This window comes from Saimiri boliviensis, chromosome 6 (genome assembly GCF_048565385.1).
Source record: "Saimiri boliviensis isolate mSaiBol1 chromosome 6, mSaiBol1.pri, whole genome shotgun sequence".
Lineage (NCBI taxonomy): Eukaryota > Metazoa > Chordata > Mammalia > Primates > Cebidae > Saimiri > Saimiri boliviensis.
In genome coordinates this window covers 79592757-79612226 of record NC_133454.1, presented here as the reverse complement: position 1 = coordinate 79612226, position 19470 = coordinate 79592757, and the positions used below count along the sequence as shown (strand labels likewise).

The 19470-nt window shown below is 39.7% G+C and overlaps 2 protein-coding genes across 6 annotated transcripts in view; both read left to right on the top strand.

The window, feature by feature from the left end:
- Positions 1-19470, top strand: part of SBF2 (SET binding factor 2) — a 478855-nt gene that overhangs the window by 363706 nt on the left and 95679 nt on the right. The window lies entirely within an intron of this gene.
- LOC104652022 (replication protein A 32 kDa subunit) lies at positions 9216-14223 on the top strand. The gene has a single exon (XM_074401082.1). It carries the CDS (start codon positions 13053-13055, stop codon positions 13575-13577), a length of 525 nt encoding a protein of 174 aa, XP_074257183.1. The 5' UTR covers positions 9216-13052; the 3' UTR covers positions 13578-14223.

Sequence of the window (19470 nt, the reverse complement as noted above, 5' to 3'; positions counted from 1 at the left end):
CTGTTCTCATCAACAGAATTGCAACTTCAAATGCTTAAAGAAGCCAGAAAAGTAATGTAAATGGCTAAAGTGGAAATTGTACAGAACTAGAAAATGCCTGTTCCGTGTTTAAAGAACACATCTGCTATTTAGTTTCAGTCATTTGTTGTCAGGCAAAAAAAAAAAAATGTGCACATAGTGTTGCCAGGTTTTTTGCTTTTTATAAGAAGGGGCCAGGTGCAGTGGCTCATGCCTGTAATCCCAGCATTTTGGGAGGCTGGGGTGGGTGGATCACTTGAAGTCAGGAGTTTGAGACCAGCCTGGCCAACATGGTGAAACCCTGTCTCTAATAAAAATACAAAAATTAGCTGGGCATGGTGGTGGTGGCAGGCATCTGTAATACCAGCTACTCAGGAGGCTGAGGCAGGAGAATCGCTTGAACCTGGGAGGCGGAGGTTGCAGTGAGCTGAGATTGTGTCACTACACGCCAGAGTGAGACTCTTGTCTAAAAAAAAAAAAAAAAAAAGGGCAGAAATCTTCTTTTTAAAAATTTCCCTATTATTATTAATAAAACTAAAAGCAAAATGACTACAGGCTACCAGTAGCTTGGACTTCCGTGTTTATCTGTCCAGAAAACATTGAGAATTGCATAATTTTAATTTGAAAGATAAGTGCAGCTAAAAATATAAATTCAAGAGGCTTCTACAGAGAGACGATTACAGAGCTCTGTTGGAAGAAGAGAGAAGAAAAAAGAATAGAGGTTTTAGAGAAACTTGGGAAAAAAATCTAGGGAACAACAAAAGGAAGAAAAGCTAAAGAATGAGACAGCCCAAGAAAAATCACATGAAGATTAGATTAGGTGAAGTAGCAGAACCTATTTTGGAATAGAAGTTAAAGTTGCTAATTTGAGCAATCTTTAGTACATTATGTAGTGCCATTAAAAATCAACTGATCAGCCGGGTGTGGTGGCTCATGCCTGTAATCGCAGTCCTTTAGGAGGCCAAGGCTGATGGATCACGAGGTCAGGAGTTTAAGACTAGCTTGACCATGGTGAAACCCTGTCTCTACTAAAGATAAAAAAAATTAGCTGGGTGTGGTGGCGTGCGCCTGTAATCCCAGCTGCTTGGGAGGCTGAGGCAGGAGAATCGCTTGAACCCAGGAGGCGGAGGTTGCAGTGAGCCAAGATCTCAACAGTGCACTCCAGCCTGGGTGACAGAGTGAGACTCCATCTCAAAAAATAAATCAACTGATTATTTATTTTCAAGAAAACACTGAGAAAGGGAACATAATTATGATTGAGCCAAGCTCTAATTTATTCTAAAGGAGCATGGAATTTCTCCTGCTCTATTTCTGTTGGCCCCTCCAAGTAAATTTTCTTTTTTAGAAGATTGTGAACCTCCAACAGACAGATAAAGGGATAAGGAACAATGCCCTCTCCTCTAATTCTGAATCAGAAGGAGGTGAAGGCAAAGGTAGTACTGAAGGAGGAGGCATCCCATCTCCCCAGTCATGCTGGAAGACTGGGGGCAAGGCTACAGAGGTTGTCCTGTGTGAGTCTGTTTCCTTTCTGATTCTGCCTCGACCTTAGTTCCCCAATCATCTTGTATCCTATTACAAGAGGATTTCAGGACCATCAATTAATTCCTGACATACACATTTAAAAATAAAATTTTCACAACAGAATAACTTAATAAAAACATGAAAATTTTATTGAAATTTTTCATCTTCCAGAATAAATGGCTTTCTTACAAAAATATACCTCTTCTTACTTTGCTATCACCATGTATAGAATATAGTATAAAATGTTCATTCCCACTAAATTGAAAAAGGAACTTGCAAGCTTTAATGTCTACTGTGATTTTTCTCAGAACCAGTAAGATATCTGCTGTTTCTGCCTACTGTCTTATGTATTGTAAAACTAGAAGTAAAAAGTGAAGTATATAGATCTAGACTTGAAAGGGTTTTATTCATGGGCAACATGAGAGTTGGAAGAAAATATTAGACAATATAGGTTTAAATTTTACTAATATTTTAAATTTTTCAAATAATACATTTAAAAGTTTGTGAGCCACTTAAGAGTATTGGCATCATGTTCAATGATGAGAAGTAATTACACTTTTTTTTGGAGACAAAATCTTGCTCTGTCCCCCAGGCTGGAGTACGGTGGTGTGACCTCAGCTCCCTGCACCTCTGCCTCCCGCGTTCAAGCGATTCTCCTGCCTCAGCCTCCTGAGTAGCTGGGACTACAGGCACCTACCACCATGCCCAGTTAATTTTTGTATTTTTAGTAGAGATGGGGTTTCACCATGTTGGCCATGCTGGTCTTGAACTCCTAACCTCAAGTGATCTGCCTTCTTCAGCCTCCCAAAGTGCTGGGATTACAGGCATGAGCCACCTGGCCATAATTATACTATTTGAATGTCTAGGTCCCAAAAATCTTTGGTTTATGGATTTACTGCCTTTGATTGTTTCCATGAAATGTTGAGAATATGTTTACATGATTGAATATTTAAGTTATTTTGTTAGGTTTTCCTTTCCCAGAATATTACTTTGAGCAATTGGCGAAAAGTAGCTAATTTTTTTTTTTTTTGAGACGGAGTTTCGCTCTTGTTACCCAGGCTGGAGTGTAATGACGCGTTCTCGGCTCACCACAACCTCCGCCTCCTGGGTTCAGGCAATTCTCCTGCCTCAGCCTCCTGAGTAGCTGGGATTACAGGCACGCGCCACCACGCCCAGCTAATTTTTTGTATTTTTAGTAGAGACGGGGTTTCACCATGTTGACCAGGATGGTCTCGATCTCTTGACCTCGTGATCCACCCGCCTCGGCCTCCCAAAGTGCTGGGATTACAGGCTTGAGCCACCGCGCCCGGCCGAGTAGCTAATTTTTTATTTAACCCAGAAAACACATGAGAGTCTAAGCAGAAAGTTAGAAATGGCACAAACTACAGTGCCTCCCATAGGACTTGAGCAGATAGGGACTCTTCTGAGTATTATAATACTCTTCTGAGTATTATATTATATAGTTAGTATGAGTATTTTGTGCATCCACAGCTCTGTGGCAAATGCTTGACTTCTCTTCTATTGGGCTCCAAGAACAGTGAAATTTGCAACTGTAGGATAAGGAGCAAGTAAGCCACCAAAACTATTGGAGGAAAATGCAGTTAAGAGTCAACTTCCAACTGAGAAAAGCAGTGGGAAGGCTAATTGGAATAGTAGGAATTCCAAATGCCAGTCTACTTTCCTTTTGTTTCTTTTACATATATTGACCATACATAAAAGTTTGTTTGTTTTTATTTTATTTTATTTTATTTTATTTTTTGAGACAGAGTTTCGCTCTTGTTACCCAGGCTGGAGTGCAATGGCGTGATCTCGGCTCACCGCAACCTCCGCCTCCTGGGTTCAGGCAATTCTCCTGCCTCAGCCTCCTGAGTAGCTGGAATTACAGGCATGCGCCACCATGCCCAGCTAATTTTTTTTTTTTTTTTTTTTTTTTTTTTTTTTTTTTGTATTTTTAGTAGAGACGGGGTTTCACCATGTTGACCAGTATGGTCTCGGTCTCTTGACCTCCTGATCCACCCGTCTCGGCCTCCCAAAGTACTGGGATTACAGGTGTGAGCCACCGCACCTGGCCCAAAATTTTATTTTTAAAAGCTAAAACCACATTTTTTAAAAGTATGAAACCCACTTCCATCTTTAAATGATCAGATTCAAAAACTAAGGTCCGAATTATTGACTCTTCATGTTATGATATCTAGCATAGAGCATTTCACAAAAAAGTTTGTCCAGTTGAATTGGTGATACAATTATTAAGTAGGATAGCCTAGGTCTCCTGATTTCAGATCATTTATTGCTCAATATGGGCTCTAATCCTTTGGCCTGGACCCATGCCTCTTAACTCTGCTGCACATTAGAATCACCTGGAGTGCTTTTAAAGCCAACAGATGCAAAGCCCCCATCAAAGAGCAGTTGAAAACAGAATCCCTGGGGCGGAAGCCATCAGGGTCTTAAAAATTCCAAAAGTATTCAAGGGTCTCAGAAACCCTAAGTGTCTGTCATTCACTTTTGTGTAAATGCTGAGGATGTCTAGTATAGCTTAATGACATACTTCACCAGTAGACACTGGTTGTAAAGATAGTACTCTCCAGGCTGGCATGGGGGAGTACTTGGAGGTTCTAGCCTCCAAAAAAATAACTTGGGGCCCTTTTTTTTTCTTCAGGTCTGTAAGTTTTTTTCCACACAGCAATAGATGGTAGAAATACTGGTACATAGTAAGTACTATGGATCTTAGCTAATATGGCCATTACTATGTAGATATTTGATGCCAGGTTGTAAAATCTAGATATGATCAATAGGGAGCTTTGGGGGGTTTTGTGGTTTTTTCTTTGTTTTGTTCATTTTTTTTAAGATGGAGTCATGCTCTGTTGCCCAGGCTGGAGTGCAGAGGCTCACTGCAACCTCTGCCTCCCAAGTTCAAGCAATCCTCCTACCTCAGCTTCCCTAGTAGCTGTAACTATAGGAGTGTGCCACCACACCCAGCTAATTTTTGTATTTTTTGTACAGATGGGTTTCACCATGTTGCCCAGGCTAATAGGGAGCTAATTTTAGGTGCTTGGGCAAGGGAAGCAATGTGAATTAAACAATCTCTTATTAACTTTGTAATGAAGCTTAAAAGAAGTATTGATTAGTGCAAGAGAAGATATGTTTAAGCACTGTATTAGAAGTTTCACAAAAACAGAACTGTATGGAGAAGTGCAAGCCAGGGGTTCAACACTAAATTACATATAGATATCTGCTGAAGTTATATAATTGTAAAACTTCTGTGATTTAGGATATTGTGTTACCATTAACAATTCATCTTCCTCACAATTCATCTTCCTTGTGGTAACAATCAAAATTTTACTGGCTTCATCCTGATCTTGTGAATTTTGTAGGAAATTTTCTAAAAATAACAAAAGTACAAATTCAAAGTTCTCAAGGTTAAAAAATTATGAAGAGGTCTGTTTTCACTCAAGCAAGCCCTAGAATACTTTTTCTGAAATGTCTGGCTACTGCTTGCATTTTTGCTGTTTTTCAAGTTAAGGTGATATTTGTATTTGTCTGGAATTTTTGTCTCATTACTAAGTAACTGATTTTTGAATTGCATATTTGATAACCTGACTCATTATGTTGTGTAAAGATCTGTGGTGTAACAAGGAGAGCCACGGAAAAACAGCACATTTGTGCTTTACTGTTTTTAAACACACAGTCTCACTCTGTCACCCAGGCTGAAGTGCAGTGGCATCATCATAGCTCACTGCAGCCTCAAACTCCTGGGCTCAAGGGATCCTACCACCTCAGTCTCTTGAGTAGCTGGGATCACAGGTGCGCACTACCATGCCCAGCCTATTTATTTATTTGTTTATTTTTAGAGACAGGTCTTGCTATGTTGCCCAGGCTTTTATTGTTTACAAAATCAAATTTATTTGTGTAACTGGGACAGATGGGGAGACTTGTAGAGGCTCTACTTGACCAAAGCTAAAATCTGTTCTCTTTTCCATCTGAGAAGGCTAACTGAAGCTGACATGACTTCTGGGAAGTGCCTTGCAGTTGATCCTCTGGGCATGCTCCATGCCAAAGTGTTATCATGAGAAATCAGTCCAACAGGAGTGCGATTTGAATCCTCTAGAAGGATTAAGGCAGGGGAAAAGTATCTGGACAGTATCCCCTTATTTAGAGTTAATAAACTTAAGTTTTTACAGCATAACGCTCTGTAGTTATGAGAAATGAGATGCTGTGTAACAATTAACAGTTACTCATTCTTCCTAAAAACAACTGTATTATCAGTTTCATTGGCTTCCTAGTGTTTTAAACCTTGTATGTGATATTAATTTTAGAATCACCATCCCATCCCCCAGCAGAGTGCTAAACACATCTTTGGAACTCTGAAAAATGTTCATAGTTATGATTTATCCCTAGGTACCAGCGTCGTGCCAAGAGCTTTCTGTCCTAACACAAATCTTACCTTATTTAATCATTCATTCAGGTCATTTAAATATTTTATCTGTCACCCTGTTTTTCTTGTTGGACTTGAAAAAAATGAGATTCTATATTCAAAAATGCCTTAGGAGTGCAAACTATGCTATAAAAAGGCAAAGGGAAAAAAAAAAAGGCAAAAGAGCACTCGTATCTCTGTGATTGGCTTGTATGTAATCTTAAAACCGCCATTGACTCCAGATCTTTTTGTTAAGCACTTGCCAAAGTCTTCTATAGGCAGTAAAAAGATTGAGGCATGCATCTCTGAGGCTGAATGTAAATAAAGTATAGATTTCTTTTTCCTTCTTCTTAAATTTGAAAAGCATACTTCTTGTGATCCAAGCCATTGATTAAAATGCCGATGGGGCAGAATTTTATAGCAGGCTGCTTGACACCTCCTTCTAGAATTGCTGCAGCCCGTGCAATCATTAGACATGGAAAATATGACAGGAAAAGTAATTTGGAATCAAATCACAGAATGTCTAGAATGTCATGTTAAGGAGTTTAGACTAATATTATTCTCTGGTCACTAAGGAGTACATAATACCGTACTCTTGAGTAGGGTAGTGACGTGATTGTTTCAGAAACAAACTAGAGCACTGAAGAAGATAGGAAGATCAGAGGTTAGAGCTATAGAGGCCACTTAGTAGGCTATATGACAGACAAGTACTGATGAGGGTACTTAGAAAGAGATCCATATAGAAGCAGAAAAAGTTACAAACCAAATCTACAGGGCCAAACAAATAATGCAAATAAGTTAGCAGGCCACACGAAGAGCACATGTCCCATCTCAGGGGCAGCCACTGCTCAGCTTCAGCAGTTGTTGCCATACAGGGATGTAGGAACATTGCTATCCCACCTTTAGGCTTTTCAAAATAAGCAAGAAATTTAGATTATATGTAAAACCTCTTTATTTTAAAATGTTGGCTTCGTTTTTCAAAAATCCTAGACAGCCAAAATAAAACACATATGCAGCCAGATGTAGTTAACAAGATGTCAGCTTTGTAACTTCTAGCTTTTAGCTTCTGGCTGTGAATTCTTGTTCTGTGGTATAGTAAGAAAAATGCCTGAACTCGGAGGCTTGAAAGATCTGGATTTGAATCTTGGCTCATCCTGAGATTTTCTTTTTTTTTTTTTTTTTTTTTTTGCGGTGGAGTTTTGCACTCTTATTGCCCAGACTGGAGAGCAATGACATGATCTCAGCTCACTGCAACCTCTGCCTTCCAGGTTCCAGAGATTCTTCTGCCTCAGCCTCCCCAGTATCTGGGAATACAGGCATGCACCACTACACCTGGCTAATTTTTGTAGTTTTAGTAGAGACAGTGTTTCGCCGTGTTGGCCAGGTCAGTCTCAAACTCCTGACCTCAAATGATCTGCCCTCCTCAGCCTCCCAAAGTACTGGGATTACGGATGCTAACCACCATGCCTGGCCTCATCCTGAGATCTTAAATGAATGTTTAACTGTCTGAACTTTTTTATTTTTCTACTCTAAACTGGTGATAACTAAAGATGAAATTATTCATATAAAGCACCTAACATAGTGCCTGGCATATAGTAAGTGCACAGTGAGTATTTGTTGAATGAAAGACAGGACATGAATTCAACAATAAATTGAATGTCTACTTCATCAGTCAGTGGATATACATTGACAGATAAAACAGACAGAATCCCTTTGCTCACCGAGCTTAGTCCAGGTCCTCCAGCTGGTAAATGGCAAAACCCATGGTAATGCATGTCAGCATCCTCCACCTTTGGGGTTGGAAGTCACAGGGCATACTTGATTATGTTGTTTTGTAGTGGACCCTAATATTTTCATTTAGAGCAAGTGCTTTCTAGCCTGAAGATAGGAATTAGAATATTAGAATATGTTTGGTAAGATACAGCCTAATAACATAATTGAGAAAAGAATGGAAAATTCAAAACTGATGACTCATTGTGAATAACAAAAGCAAAGACGTTATTAACTATGTGTCCCTTAAAAGACCTTTATAAATAGATTATTATTCTAGTTTCATTTTGCTTAGATGGCACTGTTTCCTTTGTATTAGCCAGCATTGTTAGCATTTTTGAGAAGTCATAGATTTGATGAGGATTTGTGGAGGAGCTGCTGAATTACAGAAGAAATTATTATGGCAGAAAATCAATTATGTGGTGCTATAAATACTTGATTCGGTAACTCAGCAAATTCCCTTTATGTTCACAAGTGCAAACATTTTGTACCTAACTCAAAAGGTCTGTTTTTAATTTCTTCAGCTTTGCAGTTGTTCCACTCTGCCGCTGATAAGAGTTTTACATGATAAGAGAGACATAAAGAGAGGTCACTTTCAGAGGTAGTTTTAAGTGTTAGGGAGATGAAAGCACGGGGATGACCCTCAGTGATAGGCCTGTTTCAGTGTTGATAGCAGGAGATTACCTGGAAGAAGTCAGAAAAAAATCTGGAATGACTTTGGAGTTAGCTGGTTTTATTATACTCTTGAGTGACATTTCCAGCTAATAATATTAGAAATAAAATTATAATCTTAGAAGAGAGCCTCTAGGAAATATGTAGTTAGCCTTTTGGAATTTTACAAGTATTGTATGTAACTCTAATACCTATATTTAAGGTGCTTTCACCTCACATTTGAATTGATGCCAAGATGTCCAAGACATGGTCTCTGCCCTTAAAGGCGATTAAGAGAGAAATTATATGTACACAGATTTTTAAAAATTATTTAGGTTTAATTAATAGTATAATGTTTGTTTTTTAAAACCTAATTTTTGGCATTTTAAAAATATTTTTTATCTCTTAATGAACATACAAAAATAGTAACAACATAGGAACTTATTTAACATACTTTCCCTTATGAAACAGAGTTTTGTTTTGTTTTGTTTTGTTTTGTTTTGTTTTGTTTTGTTTTGTTTTTTCTGGAGACGGAGTTTCGCTCTTGTTACCCAGGCTGGAGTGCAATGGCGCGATCTCGGCTCACCGCAACCTCCGCCTCCTGGGTTCAGGCAATTCTCCTGCCTCAGCCTCCTGAGTAGCTGGGATTACAGGCACACGCCACCATGCCCAGCTAATTTTTTGTATTTTTAGTAGAGACGGGGTTTCACCATGTTGACCAGGATGGTCTCGATCTCTTGACCTCGTGATCCACCCGCCTCGGCCTCTCAAAGTGCTGGGATTACAGGTTTGAGCCACCACGCCCGGCCAGAGTTTTTTTTTTTTTAATCTACCTTAGGCTGGGCGTGGTGGCTCACGCCTGTAATCCCAACACTTTGGGAGGCTGAGGTGGGCTGATCACAAGGTCAGGAGTTTAAGACCAGCCTGGCCAACATAGCGAAACCCCTTCTCTACTAAAAATACAAAAAATTAGCCAGGCGTGGTGGCAGGAGCCTGTAATAGCAGGAGAATCACTTGAACCCAGGAGGGCATTGAGCTGAAATTGCACTATTGCACTCCAGCCTAGGTGACAGAGCAAGACTGTCTCATAAATAAATAAATAAATAAATAAATACTCTACTTTGATGATCTTTGTTGTCATAGAAATACTAACACTTTATATTGTTATTGTGACTGCTTTTTATCTTGTATAAGCCTAAGAAAGGTTCTAGTATAGCATTTCAGCACATTCTAGAGCAAAAAAATAGTCCTAAGTGTAATACAAAGTAGAATGAAATAAATGTTAAAGAAGTATAAACAATGTTCTAGGCCAGGACAGTGGCTCACACCTGTAATTGCAGCACTTTGGAAGGCCTAGATGGGTGGATTGCTTGAGGTCAGTAGTTTGAAACCAGCCTGGCCAACATGGTGAAACCCTATCTCTATTAAAAATACAAAAATTAGCCAGGCATGGTGGTGGGCACCTGTAATCTCAGCTACTCAGGAGGCTGAGGCAGGAGAATTGCTTGAACCAAGGAAGCAGAGGTTGCAGGGAGCCCACATTGCCTCACTGCACTCCAGCCTGGGTGACAGAGCAAGACTCCGTCTCAAAAAACAACAGTAACAACAACAACAGCAACAAATTTCTACATAAGATAGCATCATAGGGCAGGGCACCGTGGCTCACGCCTGTAATCCCAACACTTTGGGAGGCCAAGATGGAAAGATCACGAAATCAAGAGTTCAAGACTAGCCTGGCCAACATGGTGAAACCCCATCTCTACTAAGAATACAAAAATTAGCCAGGTGTGGTGATGCGTGCCTGTAATCCCAGCTACTGGGGAGTCCGAGACATGAGAATCGCTGGAACCTGGGAGGCAGAGGTTGCAGTGAGCTGAGAGTACACCACCGCACTCCAGCCTGGGTAACAGAGCAAGACTCCATCTTGAAAAAAAAAAAAAAAGATAGTGTTGTATTCTGCCCAGGCTGCACAGACTGGGTGATTTAACAACAGAAATTTATTTTCTCAAGATCAAGGTTCCAGCCAACTCACTTTCTGGAGAAGGCTCTCTCTCTGTTGCAGATGGCTGCCTTATCACTATGTCATGTGGCCTTTCTTCAGTATGTGGGGAAAGGGGAAGAGAGAGCGAGAGAGCAAGCAAGTGAGCAAGAACAAGCTCTCTGTCTCAGGATACTAATCCTGTTGGATCAGGGCCTCACCCTTTTGATCTCATACAATCTTAATTACTTCTTTACTACAAATATGACTACACTGGAGATTAGAGTTTCAACATATGAGTTTGAGGGGGACACAAACATTCAGTTTATAACAGATGGTAAATAAATGGTAAATAAAGAGGGAGCAACCAGGGAGGGCATTTGAAAGAGGTAGTATCTGACTAGGCTCTTGGAGAATGGATTTTAACCATTAGATATTGAAAGGAGGGATTCCAAGTAGATGAAAGAGCTTGACCAATGTCATAGCAGGGAGAAATGAAAGAGTATGTTCAGTACGCATTCAGCTAATTCACCTGCGCGATACACCTCTAGGAGTGAATAGTATTCAGGAAGTTGAGAAAGGGAAGATGTAACTAGATTGTTGAATACCTTGTAAAACATCCGTTGCTGGCTTCAGCACCCATCTATCTAGCCATATGACCCTTGTGTTTCTTTACTTCTGTTTATCTCAGCGTCCCCATGTATTAGTAGAAAAGAAATCTCTGAAGTTTGTTCTAACTCAGTGAGTCTACACTTGTGTTTGTCTACACTATGTGTTTGTGTGTACTTTCACATTTGTGTCTTACACCAGCAGATGTGCAGTTTCTGCAAATGTTTGATAATAGGTAGAAAAATCTATTTTGGCTTTCTAAGTTGAATTTCAATTTCTCCCACCCCTCCATGAATTGGGAACCTTAATTCAGCGTATTTCAAGCACCCAACCTGGACCTTGCAGGGAGGATAGATTAGGCAAATACAGAAGATATATGGCTTCCCCTGCCTTGTTCCGTACCATTTTTCTGACTTCACTGGCCCTGTTACTTTCTCCTGCTTTTGACTTCATTTCCCTCATACCTGGTCTTTCTACCCTGTTATGGAAACTTAACCCCAAAGCCTTCTTTCATATTCAGTTATAGACAATTGGGTGAAGGTCTCCTCAAGCCTGCAGTAACGTTTGCTTTTTATTAGGAAGTAGGCCTTCAACTATGCAAATGAATCATAAATAGCAAACTTCTAGACATTAATAAATAGAGAAGCTAGTAGGTAGAAGGAAGGGGGGTTTTATGATGTTCCTAAAAGCCTTAGAAGTGGAGCTTGAAAACCATCTTCAGTCCCAGAACCATTTAATGTAACTTTATATCTATTTATTCTTAGCACTGGACCTGTCTTGGTTATTTTTAGCCAGACAATTACTGCTGTTTACTCATTTTCTAGAATTCTAGGCATAATTATTGATTTACCCATACAAATACTTGGAGAACTTTGACCCAGGCCATATAATTTGATAGAAAATTCTTCCTCCTTGGAAGTGGTCACTAGATAAACAGCTTGTCTCTCATTCTAGAGGTTCAGTCTTAATGAATCTTTCCAAAATAAATAAGCTCTAGAATTAAAGTTGAAGAGCTGTTTTCCTCAGAAGCAGAGGCATATTTCTCCTTAATAAATAAATGTTCTTATAATCACCTTAATATGCTTAGTTTTTCTTCCAATAATAGATTGGTCTCCTTCTTTCTCTTCATACAGTTTTTTTTACTTTTTGTACTATTGGCTCATCAAGCTTGATAGGTTAGTCTACTTTTATCAAATGCATATGCCAGTCAAGAGTTGTTATTTTAATAGTAAACTTAAACTAGGAGCTTAGGTGACTCATCTGATAATATTCAGTAAGTCAGAGGCTCTTCAAGGCGCAACCCCGTATTTACTTCTTTGTGGCCTCCACTTTGTGTAGGCACCACCTCAGTGAATCACACTGGCTGGCTGTCACTCATTCTCAGAAGACCACAGCATGAAAATAAAACCCTTAGAAAGTATAGGCACTGAAGTAACTTTTACAGTTTAAAGGCACCTACGATTGACTGTATCATGAAGGCAACCTGCAATTTGAGTCTTTATTTGGTCATTGACAAGAGTCTTAAGTTTTTTAGTCAAAACTTCAGTGAAATTTAGAAATTTGGGCCCCAAGATATTGACTTTCTTGTTTATATGAAATGCTGTTAAGACTTTGCTGTTTGTAACTATGATAATTTTTTAGGGGTCTCTGGAAAAGTTGAGTAGATAGAAACTAAGGAAGGAAGAGATGTACTGTAAAACTATAATTCAATAGTACTGTGATTTCTGCCTTCATGTAGTAAGAAGTGGAAAGTAGTATAAGGAGATCCGAACCTTCTCAGCCTCTTTGCAGAGAATCAAGACTAAGACGTGGAACAGTGGACTTGAAAGCTGTGGCAGCTCCAACTACGGAGGAGCCAGTGGCTACACACAGTCCCCATGGGACTTTGGATCGTCCAGACCTTCTTAGGCCAAAAAGAAACCAAAAGCCTCAGCCCAGCACATTGTGCCCTGTACTGTATCTCAGCTGCTTTCTGCCACTTTGGTTGATGAAGTGTTCAGAATTGGGAATGTTGAGATTTCACATGTCACTATTGTGGGGATCATCAGACAGGCAGAGAAGGCTCCAACCAGCATTGTTTGCAAAATAGATGACATGACAGCTCCACCCATGGATGTTTGCCAGTGGGTTGACACAGATCACGACAGCAGTGAAAACACTGTGGTTCCTCCAGAAACATATGTGAAAGTGGCAGGCCACCTGAGATCTTTTCAGAATAAAAAGAGCCTGGTAGCCTTTAAGATCATGCCCCTGGAGGATATGAATGAGTTCACCGCACATATTCTAGAAGTGATTAATGCACACATGATACTAAGCAAAGCTAATAGCCAGCCCTCAGCAGGGAGAGCTCCTATCAGCAATCTAGGAATGAGTGAAGCAGGGAACTTTGGTGGGAATAGCTTTATGTTAGCAAATGGCCTCACTGTGGCCCAAAAACAGGTGTTGAATTTGATTAAGACTTGTCCAGGACCTGAAGGGTTGAACTTTCAAGATCTCAAGAACCAGCTGAAACACATGTCTGTATCCTCAATCAAGCAAGCTGTGGCTTTTCTGAGCAATGAGGGGCCTACCTATTCTACTGTGGATGATGATCATTTTAAATCCACAGATGCAGAATAACTGGATCTAACTCGATGCCTGAGATACTTTACAGCTGGACCTAGTTTCACAGGTCTCTTGTCTGCAGCTCTGCGTGTTTGGTCAGGTGGCTTCTAGGAAATAGGTTTCATGTATAAAAGGTCTCTACTGACGTCCTTTTGAAACATACTGCCCTTCTGTTTTGTTTTGTTTGAAGTTCAAAGGGAGATGGACAATTGACAGGAATGCAATCCAGGGCGGGATTTCTTGAGGAAGTTACAAATAAGCTTGTTAGAACATCGAGATAGATGGAATTGGAAGGACACTACCAGGAAAGTACTTAGTGCTTGGGAGTTTCTCTTTTTAAAATATTTTCTGCTGAAAGAAGATGAGCAGGACCAGGGCCTTATAGGCAGAGCCCTAACCAAGTAACCTGCTGACCTCTGCCTGTTTTCGTTTCCCAGTTTGGCTGTGTGGCATTACTTTCTGAATTGCACTTTCCTGCTTGTCATGACTGCTGCTTGTCATGACAATATGTTTCTGTGAACATGAAGTTCTGTGGTGGTACCTCCAGGGGCACAGGAAAGGAAGTGTTACTGCATTTTGTACAAAATAAATACATTCACATGTTTAATAAAACAGTTCTATTGTAGTAACTTGTAAAAAAAAAAAAGAAAAGAAAAGAAAATAGCATAAGGAATAAGTTTTTACTTAGAGTCACTATTATGTACTTGGCAATAAAAATTTAAGTTAAAAATCACTTAGAATTAGAGCTTCCTAATTGTGTTTTTCCTCTAGATTCTCTTTGTCATAGAGTAGTCTCTCAGATAGTAATAATAATGTTATCCGGATTTAATCAGAGGATTTAAACTCTAAAGTTCAGTCACACAAGGAAAGAAATATGCTCTTTCAAGGGGCTTACCTTTGTCGTTTCCTTAAATCCTAATAACAGTGCTGACCTACTAAATGAAAAACCTTTGGAGCTAAATGATAGCCAGCTTTCTAGGTATATGCCACCTCAATGCCCATGCAGATCCCTAAAACTGCTCACTGTTCCTCTACTGAGGCAGGTGCTTCTATTTTCCAGAGTTATCTATGACTGCTGTTGTACCATGACCTTGTGCAGCTGTGCTGCTGCCCCCACTATCCCTTGAGCCCCTGGCTGCTGCTTCTGTTTGCTAAATACATATTAAGTGGATCTTCTCACCTTCACATGGTAGAGCTACCCTGAAATGAAGTTAGCATCATACATCATAACGTTCTTAGCTTTGTTTCCATAGTATATCTTCTGAATTGTCAGACTGTGGTGAATGACTATAACCACCATTTGTGGTTGTGAACCAATATTTTTATACTGTACTAATCCATTTCACTTTAAACCTTTGTAACAAACTACATAGAGCATTTTTTAGTAATTGTTTTGAACTCCCTGAGAAAACTCAACAAGTCCTAGAAAGGCAGTTTTCCTTTCACCTCTGATAAAATGGAATCCAAGACTCCTTAGCATCATAAAAACACATTTTTAGAGTGCCTGATCTGTTATTTTTATTCAGAACAATATTCTGTTCCATCAGCAGAGGACTTATGCTGTTTTGAGCAAACATATAGCCTCTTTGTATTTGTTCCTCCATCTCTGAAATCTCCCAAGCCTTGGACATTGGCACCAGTAATTGTCAGTTCCTCTTCCATCCTCACTTGTTATACCTTGTTATAAATTTGCAATTCCCTCACTCTATATCTAATTTTAAAACAATTTGCTTAGAATAATGCCTTTGCTTCAGGAGAAATTGTGCCAGTACTAATGAACAAGGAGAAAGAGATAGTGTAGATCATCTACTTTGAGTGGTAAAAGCCCAGGGAACAGCCTCTTTTGAGTTAGATTTTAGGTAATGGCTATATTTACAGAAAACTATCCTAATGGAAGAGGTAAAAGCATAAGAGATTGAGACCAAATCAAAGACTTTCAATATCAGCAAAACTTTACAGTATCACTGTTAATTTTCAATTTCATCTAGGGTTAAAACCTAGACATTTCAAGTTGCAAATCTTATTTTTGTCATTTTCCTGCCATGGTAAATACAGTAAAAATAAACACCATCAGCTTTTGTTTGAGGGTTTTGTAGGACTTTCGGTTCATAAGTTCTCACATAGGAACAAAGATTCAAGCAGTAAAGATTCAATAGACTGTGTTACATCTTAACTTCAGCCTACATATTCTGGAAGATTTGGAGTTTAAATTTGTTAGTTTTCTGAAATTTCTAAAGTATTGGTGATGTAGGAGTTTTCTCAGCCCCTTTTTCAGACTTGTGACAGGGGCAAACGTTTATTCTGCCTTCTGTGCTCAGCCCCTTGCAGGTGGGAGCATGTGAGCAAACAAGTGTAGCAGGCTCCAGCTGGCTGCTCCAGGTGTGGGCAGGAGCAAGTTCCAGGCAGGGCCCACAGCCAGAGTAGGTGTGAGCAAGCAAGTGCAGGATCTAGTTGGCTGCTCCAGGCATCAGCAGGAGCAAGCTACATGCAGCAGCGCCCAGGTGATGGGTGCCTGTGACCTTGAAGCCCCAGAGGGGATGTTACAGTGCTCCTTTAGTTCTGCCGTCCGAAGACGGATTTGTGTTCACAGCTCAGTTGGCCTCTGCGGGCAAGGGCAAAGGGTGCAACAGCCTTTTTGGGTACCCGCACTTGGTGGGTCCTGAGTTCTTGTCCAGCATGCAAGAAGAAAGAGGTCACACAGTCATTTGAAGGATGGTGAAGGCAGAGAATTTTACTGAGTGGTGGAAATGGCTGTCAGCAGAGAGGGGAGCTGGAGAGGGGATAGGAAGGGCAGGTAGTCTTCTCCAAAGTCAGATTGTCTTCTCCCTGAAATCCAGCCATCTATTCCCCAAAGTCAAGCTATCTCTTCCCCTGAGTCTGGCCATCTCTCCTCTCTACCAACTGAGTCTGGGGTCTTTATAGGCACAGCATGGGGGTGGGGTGCCCTGTAGATCATTTTGGAAAAAGCAACATTAGACTGGTAAAAAGAAATTACTCGAAGAACCAATCGGGAGAGAGCGGACAAACAGGAATAGAAGTTTTCACTTTGGGCTGCAGGTTTCAGGCTACTTTGGCTTGAAGGTGAGGTTTCACCAGGGATCTGCCCCTGTCTGCCTCAGCATTTGGCTGCCTCCTGCTGCTCACCTTGGGAGTAAATACTATAACTATGGCTGCTAGACAGTGAAGAGCTCTGCATGACATAACAGAGATGTTTCTAAGTCATTCAAGAGCTCACAACTGTGTAAAAACAGAATTCTAAGATGGTGAAAGAACTTTTAACAGCGGCTTCAAGGTTATTGTAATAGTTATTAACCTATCCACCAACTTAATCTAAACATATTTCTTTTTTTCATCTCACTTCACTTTTAAAACAAATTTTGAAAGAATATGCTTCTTTGAAAAGTGAATAAAGAAGTTATTTTCTATTTAATTTTTATTTGATATGTAATAACCACATTTTAAAATGTTGTCTAATTTAAGGCTTTTTAGATAATATAGGTATACATTTCAGAAATGTAAAGATTACAGTTTATTACAAAAATAGGTTTCTGTTCTTTTATGATATACTTTTCAGACAATTACGTTGAACTCTTTAGAGGTTTCTTTTGGTATTTGGCTTAGCATTTCTTTTTTTTTTTTTTTTTTTTTTTTTTTTGAGACGGAGTTTCGCCCTTGTTACCCAGGCTGGAGTGCAATGGCACGATCTCGGCTCACTGCAACCTCCGCCTCCTGGGCTCAGGCAATTCTCCTGCCTCAGCCTCCTGAGTAGCTGGGATTACAGGCACATGCCACCATGCCCAGCTAATTTTTTGCACTTTTTAGTAGAGACGGGGTTTCACCATGTTGACCAGGATGGTCTCGATCTCTCGACCTCGTGATCCACCCGCCTCGGCCTCCCAAAGTGCTGGGATTACAGGCTTGAGCCACCGCGCCCGGCTTGGCTTAGCATTTCTAAGTAATATACTTTTACGGCTGTTTCTTAAATTTACAATGTTAGACATTATGAATTGACTTGGAATATGAAGATTTAGGTCTCTTACCACTACCCATCCTCTTATAAATTTCTCCTTTCTTCCTTTCCTTGCACACACACGCCCCACCTATTAAGAAGTCCAATGCCATTCTGATTTATAATCCTTTGTGTGTTGCCATTTTTATGTCTGTGCATCCTTATGTGATTTCCCTTTATGGATTAAGTATTTATAATGATACGCCTTGATATAGGTCTTTTTCATTAATTGTGCTAGGCATTAGATGGCTCTTTTCATTTTGAAAATCTGTGCACTCTGGTTCTGGAAAATATTAAAATATTCTTATTTGATTATTTTTTCTTCTCAATTTTTTTTTTGTTTGTTTCTCTTTCTTGAACTTCTACTAGCTGGATACTAATAGGACTAATACTCCAATTTTTTTCAAACTTTTTTTTTGAGGGAGAATTTCGCTCTTGTTACCCAGGCTGGAGTGCAATGGCGCTATCTCGGCTCACCACAACCTCCGCCTCCTGAGTTCAGGCAATTCTCCTGACTCAGCCTCCTGAGCAGCTGGGATTACAGGCACGCGCCACCATGCCCAGCTAATTTTTTGTATTTTTAGTAGAGACAGGGTTTCACCATGTTGACCAGGATGGTCTCGATCTCTTGACCTCGTGATCCACCCTCCTCAGCCTCCCAAAGTGCTGGGATTACAGGCTTGAGCCACCGCGCCCGGCCCTTTTTCAAACATTTTGTTGTAAAAGTTTTCAAGCATACAGAAAAATTGAAAAAAATTTCGCAGTGAACATCCATCAACTTGCTACCTGGAGTCTAGCATTAACATTTTTTTCTGTCTTTTCTTTATATATACCTATTTATTTATTAATCCATTTTAATTTTTATGTATTTCAAGTAAATTGTAGTCATTATGTAATTTCATTATTCCAGTGTCCATATCATTTACTAGAGTTTGTAACTAGAATTGTAGCTAGAGTTTACATTTTCTTCTTTTGAGATAAAATTTACATGCAATGAAATGTATAAAATTTATGTGTGCATTTTATTAAGTTTTTTAGTAGCTTTATTAAGGTATAATTGACATACAGTAAACTGTACATGTTTAACTTTACAGTCTGATGAGTTTTGACGTACGTGTACAACCAGGGAGCCATCACCACAATCAATATAGTAAATGTATCTGTCACCCCCAAAATTCCCTCATGTCCCGTTGTATTCTGTCCATTCTACCCATCTCCAGTTTGCACCTCACCCCAGCCCCATTGATCTGCTGTCACTACAGATTAGTTAGCATTTACTAGAGTTATATATAGATGCAATTATACATTATTGTGATCTTTTTGTTGTTTTTCACTCAGCATAATAATTTTATGATTCATTTATATTGAACATATCAATAGTTCATTTCTTGCCAGGTGCGGTGGCTCACACTTGTAATTCCAGCACTTTGGGAGACTGAGGTGGGTGGATCATGAGGTCAGGAGTTCAAGACCAGCCTGGCCAATATGGTGAAACCCCATCTCTACTAAAAATATGAAAATTAGCTTGGTGTGGTGGCATGCACCTGTAGTCCCAGCTGCTTGGGAGTCTGAGGCAGGAGAATTGCTTGAACCTGGGAGGCAGAGGTTGCAGTGAGCCAAGATCACACCACTGCACTCCAGCCTGGGTGACAGAGCAAGACTGCCTCAAAAAAAAAAAAAAAAAAAAAAAAGTTAATTTCTTTTTATTGCTAAGTGGCATTCTGTGATATAAATATACCACAATTTGTTAATCCACTAACCTGTTCGCAAAAATTTTGGTTGTTTCCAAATTTTGACTATACAGATAAAGCTAGTATGAATAGTAGTATGCAAGTTTTATATGGATATATATTTCATTTTTTCTTGGGCAGATACCTGTGAATGAAATGGCTAGATCAT